This window comes from Columba livia, chromosome 3 (genome assembly GCF_036013475.1).
Source record: "Columba livia isolate bColLiv1 breed racing homer chromosome 3, bColLiv1.pat.W.v2, whole genome shotgun sequence".
Classification (NCBI taxonomy): Eukaryota; Metazoa; Chordata; class Aves; order Columbiformes; family Columbidae; genus Columba; species Columba livia.
In genome coordinates, this window is record NC_088604.1 from 100,738,819 (window position 1) to 100,754,386 (window position 15,568).

Below are 15,568 nucleotides of genomic sequence, written 5' to 3' on the forward strand. Positions count from 1 at the left end.
CTGTCAGCTTCCCCCGCCTTTAGGCAAAAACTTCTCCTTTAAATGAGGGCTCCGCTACTTTCCCCTTGGCCCGGGTAGCAAAACGGAGCCCCCCCGACCATCGGAGATGCTGTTCACCCGAGGCTGTAGGCAGGAACACCTTTCATACAGAGATCACCAGGGCGTTTGGCCTTTTTTCTGGACGGGAAAACAGCGTGATCTCCCAAACGCGCTGCTGGCACGGAGCGCTGCGTGGGATGCCGGGGACGGAGCCATTGCAGTGTTTCGCTGGGGTCACGGCGCGGAGGCCGAAGCGGCCGGGGCACAGTGCGGGGGCTGCGTCCCCCTGTCCCACCGCCGGCGACAGCGCGAGTTTCCCCACTCCCGAGCTAAGGCGAAGCACGTCCCGGGCTCCCCGTGCAACTCCGCAGCAAAGCGGGACACGGTTTTCCGCCCCAGAGCCGCGGCGGGGCCGGGGGTGCCGGTGCCCAGCGCCGCGGTCCCGCCAGCCCTCGCCCGGCTGCCTCGGGCCGGTTTCCGCGGACACAACCCGCAGGACAGCGGGGACCGGGGCGCCTCTTCCCGCCGCCGTCCCGCCCCGAGGAGGGGGCAGTGGCCGCCTCCGGCCACACCTGTGGCTCGGCGGAGGCGGCCGGAGGTCCGCGCAGACCGGCCGGCGCCCGGCGGCATCATGACGGTGGGTGCGCGGCTGGGAGCCAAGGTGAGGGGCAGGTACTCCCGCCGCGGGCCCGGCGACGACCAGGTCTCCATCCTGCCCGGCGAGGAGGAGGAGGAGGCGGCAGCAGCAGCGGCAGCAGCAGCGGGGGGCAGCGCGGGGGCCCCGCAGCCGGCGGCGCCGGAGGAGGAAGGCGCTGCCTCCAGGAAGGTTCGCTTCGCCCTCCTGCCCGGCTCCTACGAGCCCCTGCGCCCGCCGCGGGCCCCCAGCAAGCGGCCCTACGGGAAGCGGCTGAAGAAGTACGGCAAGGTGAGGGCAGGGCGCTCCCGGACCGGGCGGGCGGCGGGGTCTCGGTACCGGCTTCCCCGAGGAGCTCTCGGGAGCCCCCCGTGTCCTTCGGGCGCTTTAGGCGGCAGCGCTCAGCCCGCCCGCCCGCTCCTGCCCTTGCTGGGGAGCAGCGGGTCCCGCTGGGGAAGGCACGATCGTCACCGACCCTCACCTAGATCAGAGGGTCGAAAATCTACCGTTGCGGAGTGAAAATGACACTAAGCTGATCCATGTGACGGGGGTTTGCCTGTCTTTGTTCTGCATGTCCCTCGGCGTCATTGTTTTGACACCATTTCTTAAAACTTCTAGTTAATTGGCCTGCCTTTTTTTTTTTTTTTTAGTGACCGAAAGAAAGGCTAATACCATCCCTCCAGTGCAGCAATTTGCCACTTTGCCTTCTAGGTGTTCCCTGAAAAATCAGTGCTGTGAGTTAAAGAAAAAAAAACGCAACACGTTCTTTATTGTGTAACTACCATTTTGGATCAAAATCGTTCCTTTTCCTTTCCTGTGTGGAAAGTCACGAGTCCTGCAGTCTGGTGGTTTATTTTTTTTCTCCCTCAAGGGTGGGTGCTGTTGATTACAAAAGTGATATCTGGAATAATTTGGTTATTTTTCTCTTGTTCATGTCACTTAAACACAGTTCAGGTATGTCTTGTAGCAGAGAATAGTTTCTGTGTTAGCAGGAAAAACCTGTTTGGTGCCTGGAATCTTTTCCTGCCAGGGAGATTACAGATATCAGTACAATACCTGGCTTTCTACTGCATTCTTTTAAAAAATGATGATTTTGCTACGGATATGCTTGCTATGTCTGACATGCAAAAAATGCCAGTTATGTTGGCAAAGTTACTTTTGAAATTCACAAGAGTTTACAGATGACAGCACAGTCATGAGCTGCCGCACCACTGCTACTGTTTTATAAAGGGATTAACAGAATATTTCATTATTTCGTGATGGATTTGATACTTGGAGTTTCCAACACTGTGATTTCCAAGTCACAAAAAACACGTAGTATGAAGCAGTCTCGAGTCCAAATTGCTTCCAGCGTAGGCGTGATTCATACAGAGCAGGTTGGTGAGTGCCGTTGTGTCGCAGAAGTTCACAGATTTGCTGTTGTGCTATCGCTATACGTGCTGGTGGTATAAGGGCACTTGTGATGGCATTTAGAGCACGGGGATATTCCCTTTTGTACCGGTCAGACAACATCCCCGTGGGGAAGGTTTGCCAGTTTGGCTTTGGCAGTAAACACCAACTCGTGGCAGCATTGGTGAGGTCAGGGTAGGTAAGTTGTGTAGGGTGCAGATGTGGGAAGGGAAGGAGAAGAAAGGGACGGCCCCGGATCTCCTGCTTTGTCCTCAGGCTCTAAACGCTGGATTCAAGCTGCCTTTTTATTTTGCCATCCAAACTCCTTGCAAGTAAGTTTCCATAGGAGTAAATGCAGCAAAATTCAGCTATGTAGTGGCATCGTGACAGCTGAACATTTTCATGCGCCAGCACCACTGTAAGCCAAGTTTAAGAGATCCTAGGAATATAATAGATATTGACTGGATTTCACCAATTTAAAAGTGTGTCCTCTGTTTCAGTGTTTTTCATAGTACAAAAGATGGTTTTGATCTAGTCCCACACAACCACAGTGTGTTGCTAACAACTAATTCTGGTGTTCGTCCCAAACTGACCACATTGTATTAATTCTCCAGTCATGACCAACCATATGAGCAAAAACCATCAAGAGTGAAATTAAAATTAGGTTAAGGTTTTTTGTTTAAAAAACCTGTTGCAAGTTATTTCTAATGCAGTACACAGATGAGTTTTTAAATGTGTACAGACATGAAAGTGGCTCAAAACATTCTTATTTTGACCAAAAAAATATTGTTTTGACAACAAGCTGTGAAATTTCCATAGAACTATTCTCAGTGATTTACTACCTTTTTGTTCAGCACTAGTTTTAATAGCTTATGTGCTTTTAAAAGTTACTAACATACAGACACGTACCTCTAGAAACTAGGTGTGAATTTAAACTAATTTTACTCTTGAATAGAAGCCCGTGTAAAAGCCCGGCTTCCTGTGGAGGCTGCATCCGTTCGGTTTAACTATACCCTGTGGGTGTGTATTTCGATATAAAAATAGATGGTAAAATGTCGTTCCATGCCCAAGCCCTCACTAGCCATAGAAGAAGTTGGTTTTCTGGATGGGTGACACTGTGAGTTAAAGAGGCTGTTGGAACAATGTTATGTGAGGGTGTTTTCTATCACCCCTCCTTTATTTCTTTTTTAATGTATCCCCTTCTCCCTGTCTGTCTCCGCAGAACGTCGGCAAAGCTCTGCAGAAGGGATGTCGCTACTTGGTGGTCGGCCTGCAGGGGTTGGCCGCGGCCTATTCCGCCCCCTTTGGGGTGGCAACTCAGGTGGCATCCGCCATGCGCTAGCGCAGCCCCACGCGCCCCGCCGGGGTGGACACGACCCCGTCGCTGCTTTCTTCGCCTTAAACCTGAGACCTGCACCTGAGAAACCTCTTGGACAATCAGCCCCTTTCCCCCGACCGAGTGCTCTTCTCTGCAAAAAAAAACCTTCCAGCGCTTTATAAAAATCAGACCGGGTTGGAGAAATGCAAGGATGAGGAAATAATCTTCGACTAATTGAGCTGAAGTTGGTCCTTGGACATGAGCTGGTTTTCTGCGGCTATGTGTGGAAGGGAGCCAAGGAGGTATGGAAAAGCAAGTAGATGAGGGAGAGAGAAATGAAGGGAAGCAGAGGATTTGGGTGCAGCTGGGGAGATGGAGATTGGAGTCTGGCTACAGAGAGGAATTGTCGAAGCAGTGGAGGAAACTGATAACGAGAGATCAGGAAAAGAGGGTTAAGATTACGAGTATACTTAAAAATATACTCGGATATAAGTGGACTGTGGTCTGAGACGTAGTGAACTTGGCTGCATCGTGGTTGTTCATCTCAAACACTAGAAATCAAGGGCCTTTAAATCTTAAAACTGATGTAAAAATCCAGAATGAAAATGAGGCGTGTTTGTCTTCTGATTTTGAAGCATTAAATCATAGAATCATTTCAGTTGGAAGAGACCCTCAGGATCGTCGAGTCCAACCAAAGGTTCACTGTGATTAGTATTTTAAACTTTTTCTCTGCTGCTGTGAAACCTGCATATATATTTTTTTTACTGAGAATGGTCTTTATAGCTGACATACCTGATTTTGGAAGCTGCGGCTGTAAGGAAACCCAGTTCTGTGGCGTTCACTGGAAAAGAACATGGATTACCAGCTGCATCTGAAAAAAATCCCTACATACAGCATTTGGTATAAGAATGTACGACTGTTTTTGTATAAGAATGGGGCCAAATAACCTGCTGCCTCCATCTTCATTTCCATAGGTGGAAGTTGTAGCTAGAGAACGTCAACATGAGATGGCCCAGCTCAGTGGTGCGGGTGGAGCAGCTTCCGTGTCACACCTCCAGGGATAGAAATTTTGGATTGATGACACAGGAAGAACCAGGAGTTTTATGGGCCTTCAACATTCTACGGGTTTTGTGGTTTGTTGTTTGTGGTTTGTTTTTTCTTTTCTATCAGTCTTTTGTGGTATCAGTCAGTTATTTCCCTGCTAGCATTTTCTTTGTATTATAGATCTTTCTAGTTTTGATAGTGTTTTTGTAATCAAGGAATTGACTTATCTGGAAAAAAAATACTGTTCATTGGTGTGTTGTTTTTTTTCCTTTTTGGAACAAAGGGGTTTGCATGTCGTAGCAAACCACACTTTCTTTCAAATGTAGCGATGAAACAAAAGTGGATCCATGTGGTGTGTTTCCCTACCAGCATAAGCGCAGAAAGGAGGCGTCGCTCAGCAGTGGCCCGGGCAGCGAGGGGAAGCTGCCGTGTAAACTTCCCCGCGTTGTTCTGCCCGCGGCCTCAGCCCTCGCCCAGGACACTGTTGTGGCCCAGACTCTGTGGGAACGCTCAGGAAAATTGGACTAGATGATCTTTCGAAGTCCCTTCCAATCCCTAACATTCTGTGATTCTGTGTGAAAGGCAAGGTCTGGAGATGAGGCTGCAGAGGATCCGAGGTTGCGTGAGTTGGGGCAGGAATAGCCACAAAGGGATTTCACTCACTGATTTCATGCCTTTGGTTGTTTCCTTCAGCTTCCTTCTGGGGACAGATTTGTCCCCCTGATCTGTCCTGCCAGCATGCCAGAGGGTATTGATCACTGCTGTGTCTTCTGCAGGAAAAACAGGGCTGCCTTGACACCCACATGCCACACCAGCCTGTGCATTTTGGGATTAACTTCACATTTTGTTACACCTCTCTGTTTTACAGTGCATGAATCATTAGGTTTGTTTGTTTGTGGTTTTTTATGACTAAAGCAACAGAGGGGGGATTTGTGTCTCTATTTTTCTGTGTGAAATGAGTGTCCATCTATTTGTTCACATATCTTCTGAATAGCAAGGCTGCTCCCTCATTGCAACATCAAGGGTCCAACCCACTCAGTGCAGAGAGTTTCCACGAAAGTAAACATGAACTTTAACTCATGAACCGCTCAGCACAATGGTTACCACTGACTTTTGCCTGCTGACCTATGGTCTCTGCTCGCCTGGTGCAACTTTAAGGGAATAACCTAGTTGCCATCCATACAGAACAAGAATGATACGTAAATGGTGTGTCTGTGTGAGCCTGAGAAATGAAAAGCTTGATGTAGATTGGAGAGTCAGCTTCTGCAGAACAGTGTTTCTAAAACAGACCAAAAACAAAGAAAGAAAGAGGAAAGAGAAAGAGAAGTAATCAAGTAACCTCTGTTGTTGTTATAAAAGACCTGGTGATTCATGCCAGCCTATTTTCTTTCCTCAAAATGAACTGACGGTTCTCACTGAGGCTACCGATTTGTGCTGCTGATCAGTCCTCCTTGAGCAGTAATTCACTCCTCAGCTGGTGGAGTGAATTTGTGAGGCCAAACCTTGGCCTGAGGGTTTGTTACTCTCTTCACCAGCTCAGCAGCATCTAGAAAATCTAAATCTGGAGGGGGTGAGGTTCATTTTCCAGTAGGCTGGATGGCAGAGGGCTGTTGTTTCTGTCAATCATGGAATCGTTTTGGTTGGAAGAGACCCTTTAGATCATTGAGTCCAACCTTAACCAAACTCTGGCACTAAACCATGTCCTAAGAGTCTCATCAACACGTCTTTTAAACACCTCCAGGGATGGTGACTCCACCACTGCCCTGGGCAGCCTGTTCCAGTGCTTAACAACCGTTTCTGTGAAGAAATTTTTCCTAAAATCCAATATAATGGCAGCATCCCTGCTGGTGCAACATCTTGGTGGCTTGAGAGGCAAGAGGAAATATTCCCTGACTCACTCAGTATGGGTTGGGGGGTCATCCTGCTCAGACCACAGGAAATGGCAACCTCCATCTGAAGAAGAGCTGTTGTGCTGGAATTCTGCATATGACTTGGAGCAGAATGAGATGTCAGTGACGGTGGCTGGGACAGCCTGGGCTCTCCAGGACAGCCCTGATGGTGTGACAAGCCAGGAGATCACTGCAGGATGAACTCTTGGCTTCTGCACGGGCTTTATGTGCTCCTGGAGAGACTGGCCTTGGAGGAGCCACCCCAGCAGGCTCAAGCCATGGGTGCAGGCAGGCTCTTTTATTAAAACAGTCTTGTCTGCAGCTTGTTTCCAAGTTCCTTTTAGGAATACAATGGACACTTGACCCTCTTGTTGACAGAGGTGGGATGTGGTGGATATTACTGCTGGATGAAATGCATTCCTCCCTTCAGGTGCCTGCTTGGCACACCTACCAATTGCCTCACCTCACAGGTTTCTGTTTTCAGTGGTGTGCTACTGTGCTATCGGGTTCCCTTCAGATTTCTACCCACCTTTCACCATGTTTTATAGCAAAGAGCACGATATGTAAGTGTGGGAAGCTGAACACATGCAAGAGTGGCAAGAAATAGTCAACTTGTCCAAGCTTGTCTCAGGAATGAACTACACTAACCTGACAGCCTGGCAAGTCACTTCTGAATTAAATCCCTGGCTATTCCTATTGCCTGCTCAATGAGTCACGGAGCAGAATAAAGCTTATTTCTGCTGTTTTTGCCAGAGCATTTAATTACTACTCTGGCTTACTGTAAGCTCTGAGGAAATGGCAGAGGACTCGCAGCTATTGTCCTTTGTCCTGCAACTTTAGCAGCAAGGAAGCACTCTGGCACAGCTTGCTTTTGAAGTGCTGGAACTGAGGAGAGCTGCACCACACCACGTCACTTCCAGGGCTTTGCCAGTCCCAGGCCAAGGTTCACTTCAGGAATGAATGACCTTTCTGTCCTTTGCTTGTCTGTAAGACTGGGAAGGGGGCAGGATTTGTCTTGGGTTGCTGTAAAACCAGTTGTCTCTTTTTCTGTATCCCAAATCCCTTGTTAGCTAAGCACTGGGCTCTTCTAAGACAAAACTGGTCCTAAAATGTGTACCAAGTTGCTTCAGGTACCTGTGCAGAGTGTGCTTTGGAAATCCTTTTTTTTCAAGGAGCAGCAGAGAGCCTAAAGAGCTTGTAGATTAATGGAGATTGTTAAATTAAAAGAAGTAAAGGAATAACATTCTCCCCTTCTCCTTGTAGGAAGTAGTATGAGGCTACCAGGCCTGTTTTGGGGTGAAGTGTAGCCTGAGCTCAGGGTGATGCTCCTTCCTGAATCCTGTGCCACCTATGAGGATCTGCTCAGGGCTCTGGGCTTGTTCAGCGTGAGGAGGGAACACTTAGGAGGAACCTGACAGCAGCTTTTCAATATCTAAGAAGGAGTTGCCAACAAGATGGAGCCAAGCTCTTTACTGAGCTTTGCAGCCAGATGGCAAGAGGCCATGGTCATAAATTGAAAGCGGGAAATTTCCAGCCAGATACAAGCAGGAAAAAAACCCACTAATATGATAATTAAGCATGAAAAAAGTTACTTCAGGAGGCTGGGGAGTGTCTGACCCTGGAGGCTCTCAAGGCATGACTGTACAATCATAGAACCATAGAATCGTTAAGGTTGGAAAGAACCTTTAAGATCGTCAAATCCAACAATTAACCTCACTCTGCCAAGTCCACCACTAAACCATGTCCCTAAGCACCTCATCTACATATCTTTTAAATACCCTCAGGGATGGTGAATTTCCTGGGCAGCCTGTCCCAATGTCTTGCAGCCCTTTCAGTGAATAAATTTTTTCTAATATCCAATCTAAGCCTCCCCTGGTGTAACTTGAGGCCATTTCCTCTTGTCCTACCACTTGCTACTTGGGAGAAGAGCCCAACCCCCTCCATGCTACAACCTCCTTTCAGGTAGTTGCAGACAGCGATAAGGTCTCCCCTCAGCCTCCTTTTCTCCAGGCTGAACAGCCCCAGTTCCCTCAGCCGCTCCTCATCACACTTGTGCTCCAGACCCCTCACCAGCTTCATTGCCCTTCTCTGAACTCTCTCCAGCACCTCAATGTCTTTCCTGTAGTGAGGGGCACAAAACTTAACACAGGGTTCAAGGTGGGACCTCACCAGTGCTGAGTACGGGGGGTGATCACTGCCCTGGTCCTGCTGGCCACACTATTCCTGATACAAGCCAGGATGCTGTTGGCCTTTTTGGCCACCTGGGCACACTGCTGGCCCAATGATCCAGCCGGTCTAGATCCCTCTGTATGGCCATCCTGCCCTCCAGCAGATCAACACTCCCACCCAGCTTGGTGTTGTCTGCAAACTTACTGAGGGTGCACTCAACGTTTCTTCATCCAGAACACTGATGAGGAGATTAAACAGAACTGTCCCCAATACTAAGCCCTGGGGAACACCACTCGTGACCAGCCGCCAACTGGATTTGACTCCATTACCCGCAACTCTTTGGGCCCAGCCGTCTAGCCAGTTCTTTACCCAGCAAACAGTGTGCCTGTCCAAGCCATAAGCAGCCAGTTTCTCCAGGAGAAAGCTGTGAGAAACAATGTCAAAGGCTTTACTAAACCCCAAGTAAACAACATTCACAGCCTTTCCCTCACTCGCAGGTCACCTTGTCATAAAAGGAGATGGGGTTGGTTAAACAGGCCCTGCCTTTCATAGACTCATGCTGACTGAGCCTGATTTCTTGGTTGTCCTGTATGTGCCATGTGATAGCACTCAGGATGATCTGTTCCATGACCTTCCCTCCCTCCCTCCCTTCCCTCCTGAGGTCCTTCCAGCCTGGGTGACTCTCTGAGGCTGTGAGTGGGATCCTGCCATGATAAGCAGAAAGCTTATATTTACCTACCATATGGAGATGTAAAAGACTGACATCCTCACCCTTGCTAAAAGCACAGACATTAAGAACAAAGCTTGGCTTCTTTCAACAAGGAGCAACTTGAGAATATGGCAGCACAAACTGCCTGAGGAACAGTTTGGCCTCCAGCAAAGTTTCCACTGCATTGCACCGTGACGGCTGAAAGGCAACTGTCCTTTAGTGCCATCTCCTGGGAAAAAAATCAGATTTCCAGCCTTGTCAGCCTGCCTTGTTGTTCTGCTTCATCTCCTGCAGGGATTTCCTGCCATCCCCTAGGCTGGCCTCCTGGTTTGGCCAGACCCACATCCAGGATGTTGGGTCCCAGAAACGTGACGTGTGTCTCCATATACCAGTGTTTTGTACCCAGTTGAATCCTGAGCCTCCTGTTTGCAAGTGTTTCAAACAGGAAGCCATAGGAACATTGTTCTTATGTTGCTGGGGTTTTTTTTTTGAGTGTGTGTGTGTAGTTTTTTTCTTTTCCTTCAACCCCTAAAAACACATTACACCTTGCCCTGAGGTTCTTGCTTTGCCTTAAAAATGTTCATTAAGGATGCTCCACTGCAGGAAGGGATAAGCTACAGCCACTTCTTGTTTCTGAATCTCATCCTCTGCTGGAAAGATCACAGCTGTTTAAGACAGGATGTGTAAATTCAAACACAGAGGGGACAGAGGTGGGCAGACTGGAGTGACCCTCCCCAGGAGCTGCCTTGGACCCCAGCTCCAGCATGCCATCCATACTTGGATCCAGATGCTTTCTGTTTTCCCATGTTTCTGCTGCCTGTAAAGCAATCCTTGCTCCTTCTTTTCCTGGAACACTAAGCTAGCATCAGATTGCTTTAAGCTCTGTCCGAATTGGGGTGGGGACTTTCCTGTCCTTGGTGGATGCTGACCACTCCCACGATGGCTGCTGAACCATAGCTGCAGAAGTGGGATAGTCCTCAGGCTGCAGAAGGAATGCACTGCTCCCCAGTAAAGCCCCTCCTTTGGTCCTTACCTGCTCTCCCAGATGACATGCAGCTCTTCCCTGACTATTCAAACTCCTAAAGCTGCCTGACTGATGTTATATTCACCTGGAGAACTACATTTTTGGAACATGAGAACTAGTAATGTCATTAGCCTGCATTAGTTAATACCGGGCTGAACCTTTGCCTGGAACAATCCTTTCTATAATGTTCTGGTAAATTTAGAGCACCTGAAGTTAAGCATTTGACTGGAGGAAAAAGACAATTTTCAATTCATCTTCTTACATGACTGGACAGTGACTGAAGTAGCCTACCAACCTGCCCAGCTTTTATGTATTTATGATTCTCTGTGTAGGAAAAAGCTCAAAAAAAAAAAAAAAATCCCTTTATCTCATTACTCTGCCTCCATTAAAAGGTATCCATCATTAATGACTCTATTTTTAATTCAGTCATCACCAATTATTTGCCTGAGATTTTTCCATACGTGAATTTCACCGAGCTCATTTCTAGTGCATGACTCACTGAACTCTGATTTCCTTGAAGATTATAAGAGGAAGCAGCAAAGCTTTTATCCTCCTCTCCTTTCTACAAAGGAATCTTTTGAATTTACTGTTTGTTCTAAGTTTGGAAGAAGGTTAAAGTTTGGGCATGTGTGTGGGCGTAACATAATTTTTATCATATCTTGCTGGAATCAGAATAGGATGACTGTATACATGGCTGTGTCATCCCCTCATCCCTGCCTTTTGCTGAACTACCAGAGAGTCACTGGAAGAATACCTGGCACAACCCTGGTGTGGGCATTTAACCCCTATTCCTCCACTGAGACAAGCCAGATCCACATTTAGATCTCTCCTAACACCCTGCCACCTAATCTAGGCCAGCATTTTGCTATCTTTGTCACCAGGATTTTTTTGGTAATGTCTATTCAAATCTCCCCCTCAGCACAGTATTTTATGACTTTCCAAACTGCAGCACTGTGCACATATCTGAAGACCTACAGGATCCCTAGTCACTTGTCTTTTTTAGTCGAAACAAGTAAAATTCTTGAACTCTTTTCTCATCATTCACCTTTCTTAGACCTCTGATTGAGCCACTGCTACAAGAGTCTAGTTTCACTTCTAGAATTATCTCTAGTTGCCCACTGCATCTGAAAGCAGATATGTCATTACTTTTTCCATAAAACCTGTTCCACTTGAAAATCTGTCACATGGATGCTTCTGAGCTGACACCATACTTTTTCAACATAAACCAGCATCACCGGCTTCCAGGACTGAGAGAGCTCAGCCCCAGCTTGCTGTGGGGTTGATGCTGCAAATCCTCCATCTGATCAGACACATTTTAAGCAGCCTGAGGCAAAGACCTGCTGTGGAGAATTTCAGCACAACTGTCTTGAGGTTTGATGAAGCTAAAAGCAGTGGAAAACACAGTAATTTCCTGCTCAGTGCATGTTTACTGTGCCCACTCTGGCTACAAGCAAACCCAGGCCTGTTACATGAGAGACTATGGATTGCAACAAAAGCAGCACCTATGTTTTGTCTGAATTGCTCTATTCACATTGCTTTATAGCAGAAGGAATTGGTGGCTCCTAAGTAAGCACAGGTACACCTGGGATGGAGGATTACAAAAACCTGAATGGTCAAGCTATTTACTGGAAGCTTTTTGAGAGGTGCTTGTTGTATGGGTGAAGGTTTTTCTCAAAGGCTGCAGTAGTAGGACTGAGACATTAAGCCACAGCCATGTGCTCTGTAGCTATTTCTAATTTTACATTCGTTGTATCACAGCAGGAGGGGAGAGATTATGCAGATGCTGCCGCCTTCTGTTGTTCCTCTTTAAGCTCCTTCATGCCACAGTCTCCAAGAAGAGTCAGGGCTGAATGTAGCAGCTGCTTTTCAGGGCCGGTCTGAACAAAATCTCCTTAGGCTCCAGGCTGGAAGATTTAGGGAGTGAAAGTTTAAGGTCCTTCTTGGATTTCAAATTTTTTTCTCTAAAGTAATCTGTAATCCTAAGAAAAGGTGACTTATTTCTGAATTTAGTTAACAAATACTTCAAACTGAAAGAATTTGCTTTTGTACACCATTGTGCTGCCCATAATGTATAACTAGGGAGGAGCTGTAGCTACTCACAATGCTATTGCACTATATAGTTCCATACTTCTCCAAATTCTCATGCTTGTAAAGTATATACACACTCCAGACCTATTTTCTCTGGCACCCAGAAGAAGGGAGCAACCAGTAAATCATCCAAAATTTTTTATTTTTATTCCAAATCCTGTCATTTTGGTGTCTCATAGACTGAAGTTTGGAGGGCAAAAGTGTTCTGCATTTTGTGGTTTGCAGAGAATACTACCAGTGCTTGAGAAATCACAGGAGACAGTTACTCATTTTTGCCTCAAGCTTGTGAAAGTAAGCATCAATGTTCATAAGGAAAGCCCATGCCTTTTAAAAACTTGTGGTCAGCATATTTTTTTTTTTCATTTATTGCAAGTGATGCATTGCTTTTATTGTTAAGAGTCTAAAACTAGCTTGTGTACTTGTGTTTTTAACCCTTTAGTACTTAAGTTAATTTGTTTTGATTCATACTTGTAAGCACAGCTTATCAGACAGTGTTTACTGATTAGAATTAGACAGTCACTGCAGCTAATACATTTGCTGATACAATAGACGCCTGGTTCTCTGTATAGCGTTTTCTGCTCCTGTGGGTGCAGTTGAAGATTAAAGAAGTCAGTGTGAATTCAATTAAATTACAAAACATTGACTCCATGTTAAATGAGAAGATTAATGGTTATCGAAGAGCATTCAAGTGCTCTCAGTCTGCTCAGCAAGGCTGGCTCTCCTCTTGAGTCTGTGGCAGTCATAAAAGCCACCATGAGTAATTAGTTTTGACTCAGTGGGTCAGTGATATGAAGGTGGTATGGGAAATCTGGTCAAACCAGACCAAGCAGTTTAGCACCTGCGATTTACCTGGCACAATGTGGGGGTCCCAAAGGTATGGAGGATGGGGTGTCTCACTGTGGGTGAGCGGTCACAACCTGCCTGTGCTGTAGCAGGACAGCGTGTGGTGGATTTGAGCTTGTTGCCAGGTGGCTGCCAGGAGCAATGGAACAAGGAAAGCCTGTACATGAGGAGATTTGCCCTGCTGGAGACAACCCTCAAGTCTTCCTGGCATTGGTCCCATCTCAAGTGCACCAGTTGTGCCCCATTTCAGACTGGGTGCTTAGGGTTACAAGCAGGAGCAGGCAGGGAGGGTTCTACTGGTGAATGGAGGAAGAAATCTAGTGAATGGAGGAGGAAATCTGCAACGCTCGGCACAAGTCCATGTCCTCCCGGGTGTCCTGGGGGGCTTACAGGGACGCATGATCTCAAGGCCAGTGTGCCACAGACTCAAGACAAATAACTTACCTCGTAAAAAACCCAATTTGCTCAGTACAGTAGTGTAAGAAGGGGTTTCAAATGATGTGGAAGGTGAGCAGGTCTGTCTCTGCATATGCCTTGCACACAGTCCAGCAGCAGCACAAGGCTCTGTTGATTAGCAGTTAATCTCCAGAACAAACTGGGCCTGTTCCAGGGGCAAATTCAACCTAAACAGTAAGTCCTGCTCATCTTTATGTTGTGGCCTACTTGTAGAAGGAGAAAGGTCTCAAAACTCACGTATGGCATTAGGGCAAGATTTAAACAGTGAAGTGGCAAACAAGAGGGCAAAGGAATTGCATTCCCTCCTGCCCTTTCCCAAAGCTAATGTTATCAGAGACCTTCACCCCAAAATCAGTCAGTAAAATGAAAGTAACAGGGAGTGATCACCCAAGAGGGCAGGGAGACCACTCAAGTAATACTGAGCATCTAATGAGGAATGTAGATGTTATCTCCTTGTGCAGCACAGCTGGTCAGGTAGCCTGTCAGTGTCACAGCACTGCTGCCTGCCCAACACCCCACCACCTGAAAGAAGCAGGCAAAGACATACGCAACAAAATCAGGTATATTTCCCTTCTCTGATATAGCAACAACCATGCCCCTGTGCTCAGGCAAAAGGTGTCTGTCTCTTTGGCACTATTTGCTTCATACTTTCATGCCCACAATGATATCGTGGACCTTTTGGTTGAGGGCTCCTCCATGGACTCCCTTCTTGCCCATGAGGAAGATCAGGGCTTGGATGGTCTTGCCAATACAGATGGATCTGCTGTCACTGCCCTTGCTTCTGACATCCATCACATTGTCTTCATCCACGAGCAGGTTGTCACGAATCACACTGCACTTTTTGCCAGCTACGGTGATTCCCGTTAGCAGGAGTGTTTTCCGATCCTGGCCTGTGATCAAGCCCACTTCTTGAGGCGAGATGGCTGCAAGAATCCCTCCTGGCTTGGCAGCCCACACGCATTTGTTGTCGAAGAGGCCCACAATAGCCACATCTTCTACGTTCCTGTCTGCCAGGATGCTGTTGACGTAGTAATTCCAGTAATCCATCGTGGCCCAGCTACCCAAATCTCTGAAATGCCCAATGCCGAGCTTTCCTGTTTTCCGCCTGCTGGGACTTTGGTCTCAGCACGCTGAGCCTAACCTTCTGAGCCCTGCAAGCTCGAATGGGGGAGCTGGGTGAAATCAACAGCCAAGGCTCTTCCTTTCCCTGTGACGAAAACCCCGTGACGATAGTGGCGTTTGCCACTCCAGCCTGTTCTATGATGTCATATTTGCCTTGCAGCTGTCTGTCCCACCAAGTGACTTCCCCATGGCCCTGTCAACAAGAAGGAAACTCTTGGAGGGGCCTCATTGGCACCCGGCAGCTGGCATGGGCAGTCAAATGGCATGGGACACGCCTGCCCCAGCCTCACAGAATCATAGAACAGTTTGGGTTGGAAGGGACCTTCAAAGCTCATCCAGTCCAACCCCCTGCAATGAGCAGGGACATCTTCAACCAGATCAGGTTGCTCAGAGCCCCGTCCAGCCTGGTTTTGAATGTCTCCAGGGATGGGGCATCTACCACCTCTCTGGGCAACCTGGGCCAGTGTTTCACCACCCTCAGTGTAAAAATTTTTTCCTCATGTGCTGCCACTTGCTGCCCCCACACCAGCTCTTCACCTCCCGTTTCCCCCTTTTTCTCTGAGCTGCCCCGAAAGGCTGAATTTCACGAACTCGTGTGTCCCTGCACAGTTCATACTTTCCCTGCAACGTTGCTTTCTATAAAAGCCCAGATACTAAAAGAAACGCATGTGCCGCCTGTATTTTCTCAAAGCTGGACGCTGCCAGCGAGCACGCAGACTTTTACTTTCCGCGCTGTGACCGCAGCTCTCTCCTCCGCCGCCGCTCCCGGCCTCGCCAAGGCCTCGGGCTGAGAGCAGACGCACCGCCCGCTGCCCACCGCGAGGCCCGTTAGGCGGGGCCGGAA

The 15,568-nt window shown here is 47.8% G+C and overlaps 2 protein-coding genes across 2 annotated transcripts; one reads left to right on the forward strand and one right to left on the reverse strand.

Annotated features, from left to right (window-relative positions):
* Nucleotides 1–89: 89 nt before the first annotated feature.
* On the forward strand, nucleotides 90–7,070 carry C3H1orf115 (chromosome 3 C1orf115 homolog). Its single transcript, XM_065058535.1, has 2 exons — nucleotides 90–964; nucleotides 3,285–7,070. Exons 1-2 carry the CDS (start codon nucleotides 107–109, stop codon nucleotides 3,402–3,404), a joined length of 978 nt encoding a protein of 325 aa, XP_064914607.1. The 5' UTR covers nucleotides 90–106; the 3' UTR covers nucleotides 3,405–7,070.
* A 7,082-nt stretch (nucleotides 7,071–14,152) lies between these two features.
* On the reverse strand, nucleotides 14,153–15,543 carry PFN3 (profilin 3). The gene has a single exon (XM_005499985.3). The coding sequence runs from the start codon at nucleotides 14,647–14,649 to the stop codon at nucleotides 14,245–14,247; it is 405 nt and encodes a 134-aa protein (XP_005500042.1). The 5' UTR covers nucleotides 14,650–15,543; the 3' UTR covers nucleotides 14,153–14,244.
* Between the last annotated feature and the right edge of the window lie 25 nt (nucleotides 15,544–15,568).

Excerpts from the sequence above, each read along its gene's own strand:
- C3H1orf115 (XM_065058535.1), top strand. The coding sequence starts at position 107 with ATGCTGTTCACCCGAGGCTGTAGGCAGGAACACCTTTCATACAGAGAT. Across the intron at positions 965-3,284 it reads GGCTGAAGAAGTACGGCAAG|AACGTCGGCAAAGCTCTGCA; the intron begins GTGAGGGCAGGG and ends CTGTCTCCGCAG.
- PFN3 (XM_005499985.3), bottom strand. The coding sequence starts at position 14,649 with ATGGATTACTGGAATTACTACGTCAACAGCATCCTGGCAGACAGGAAC.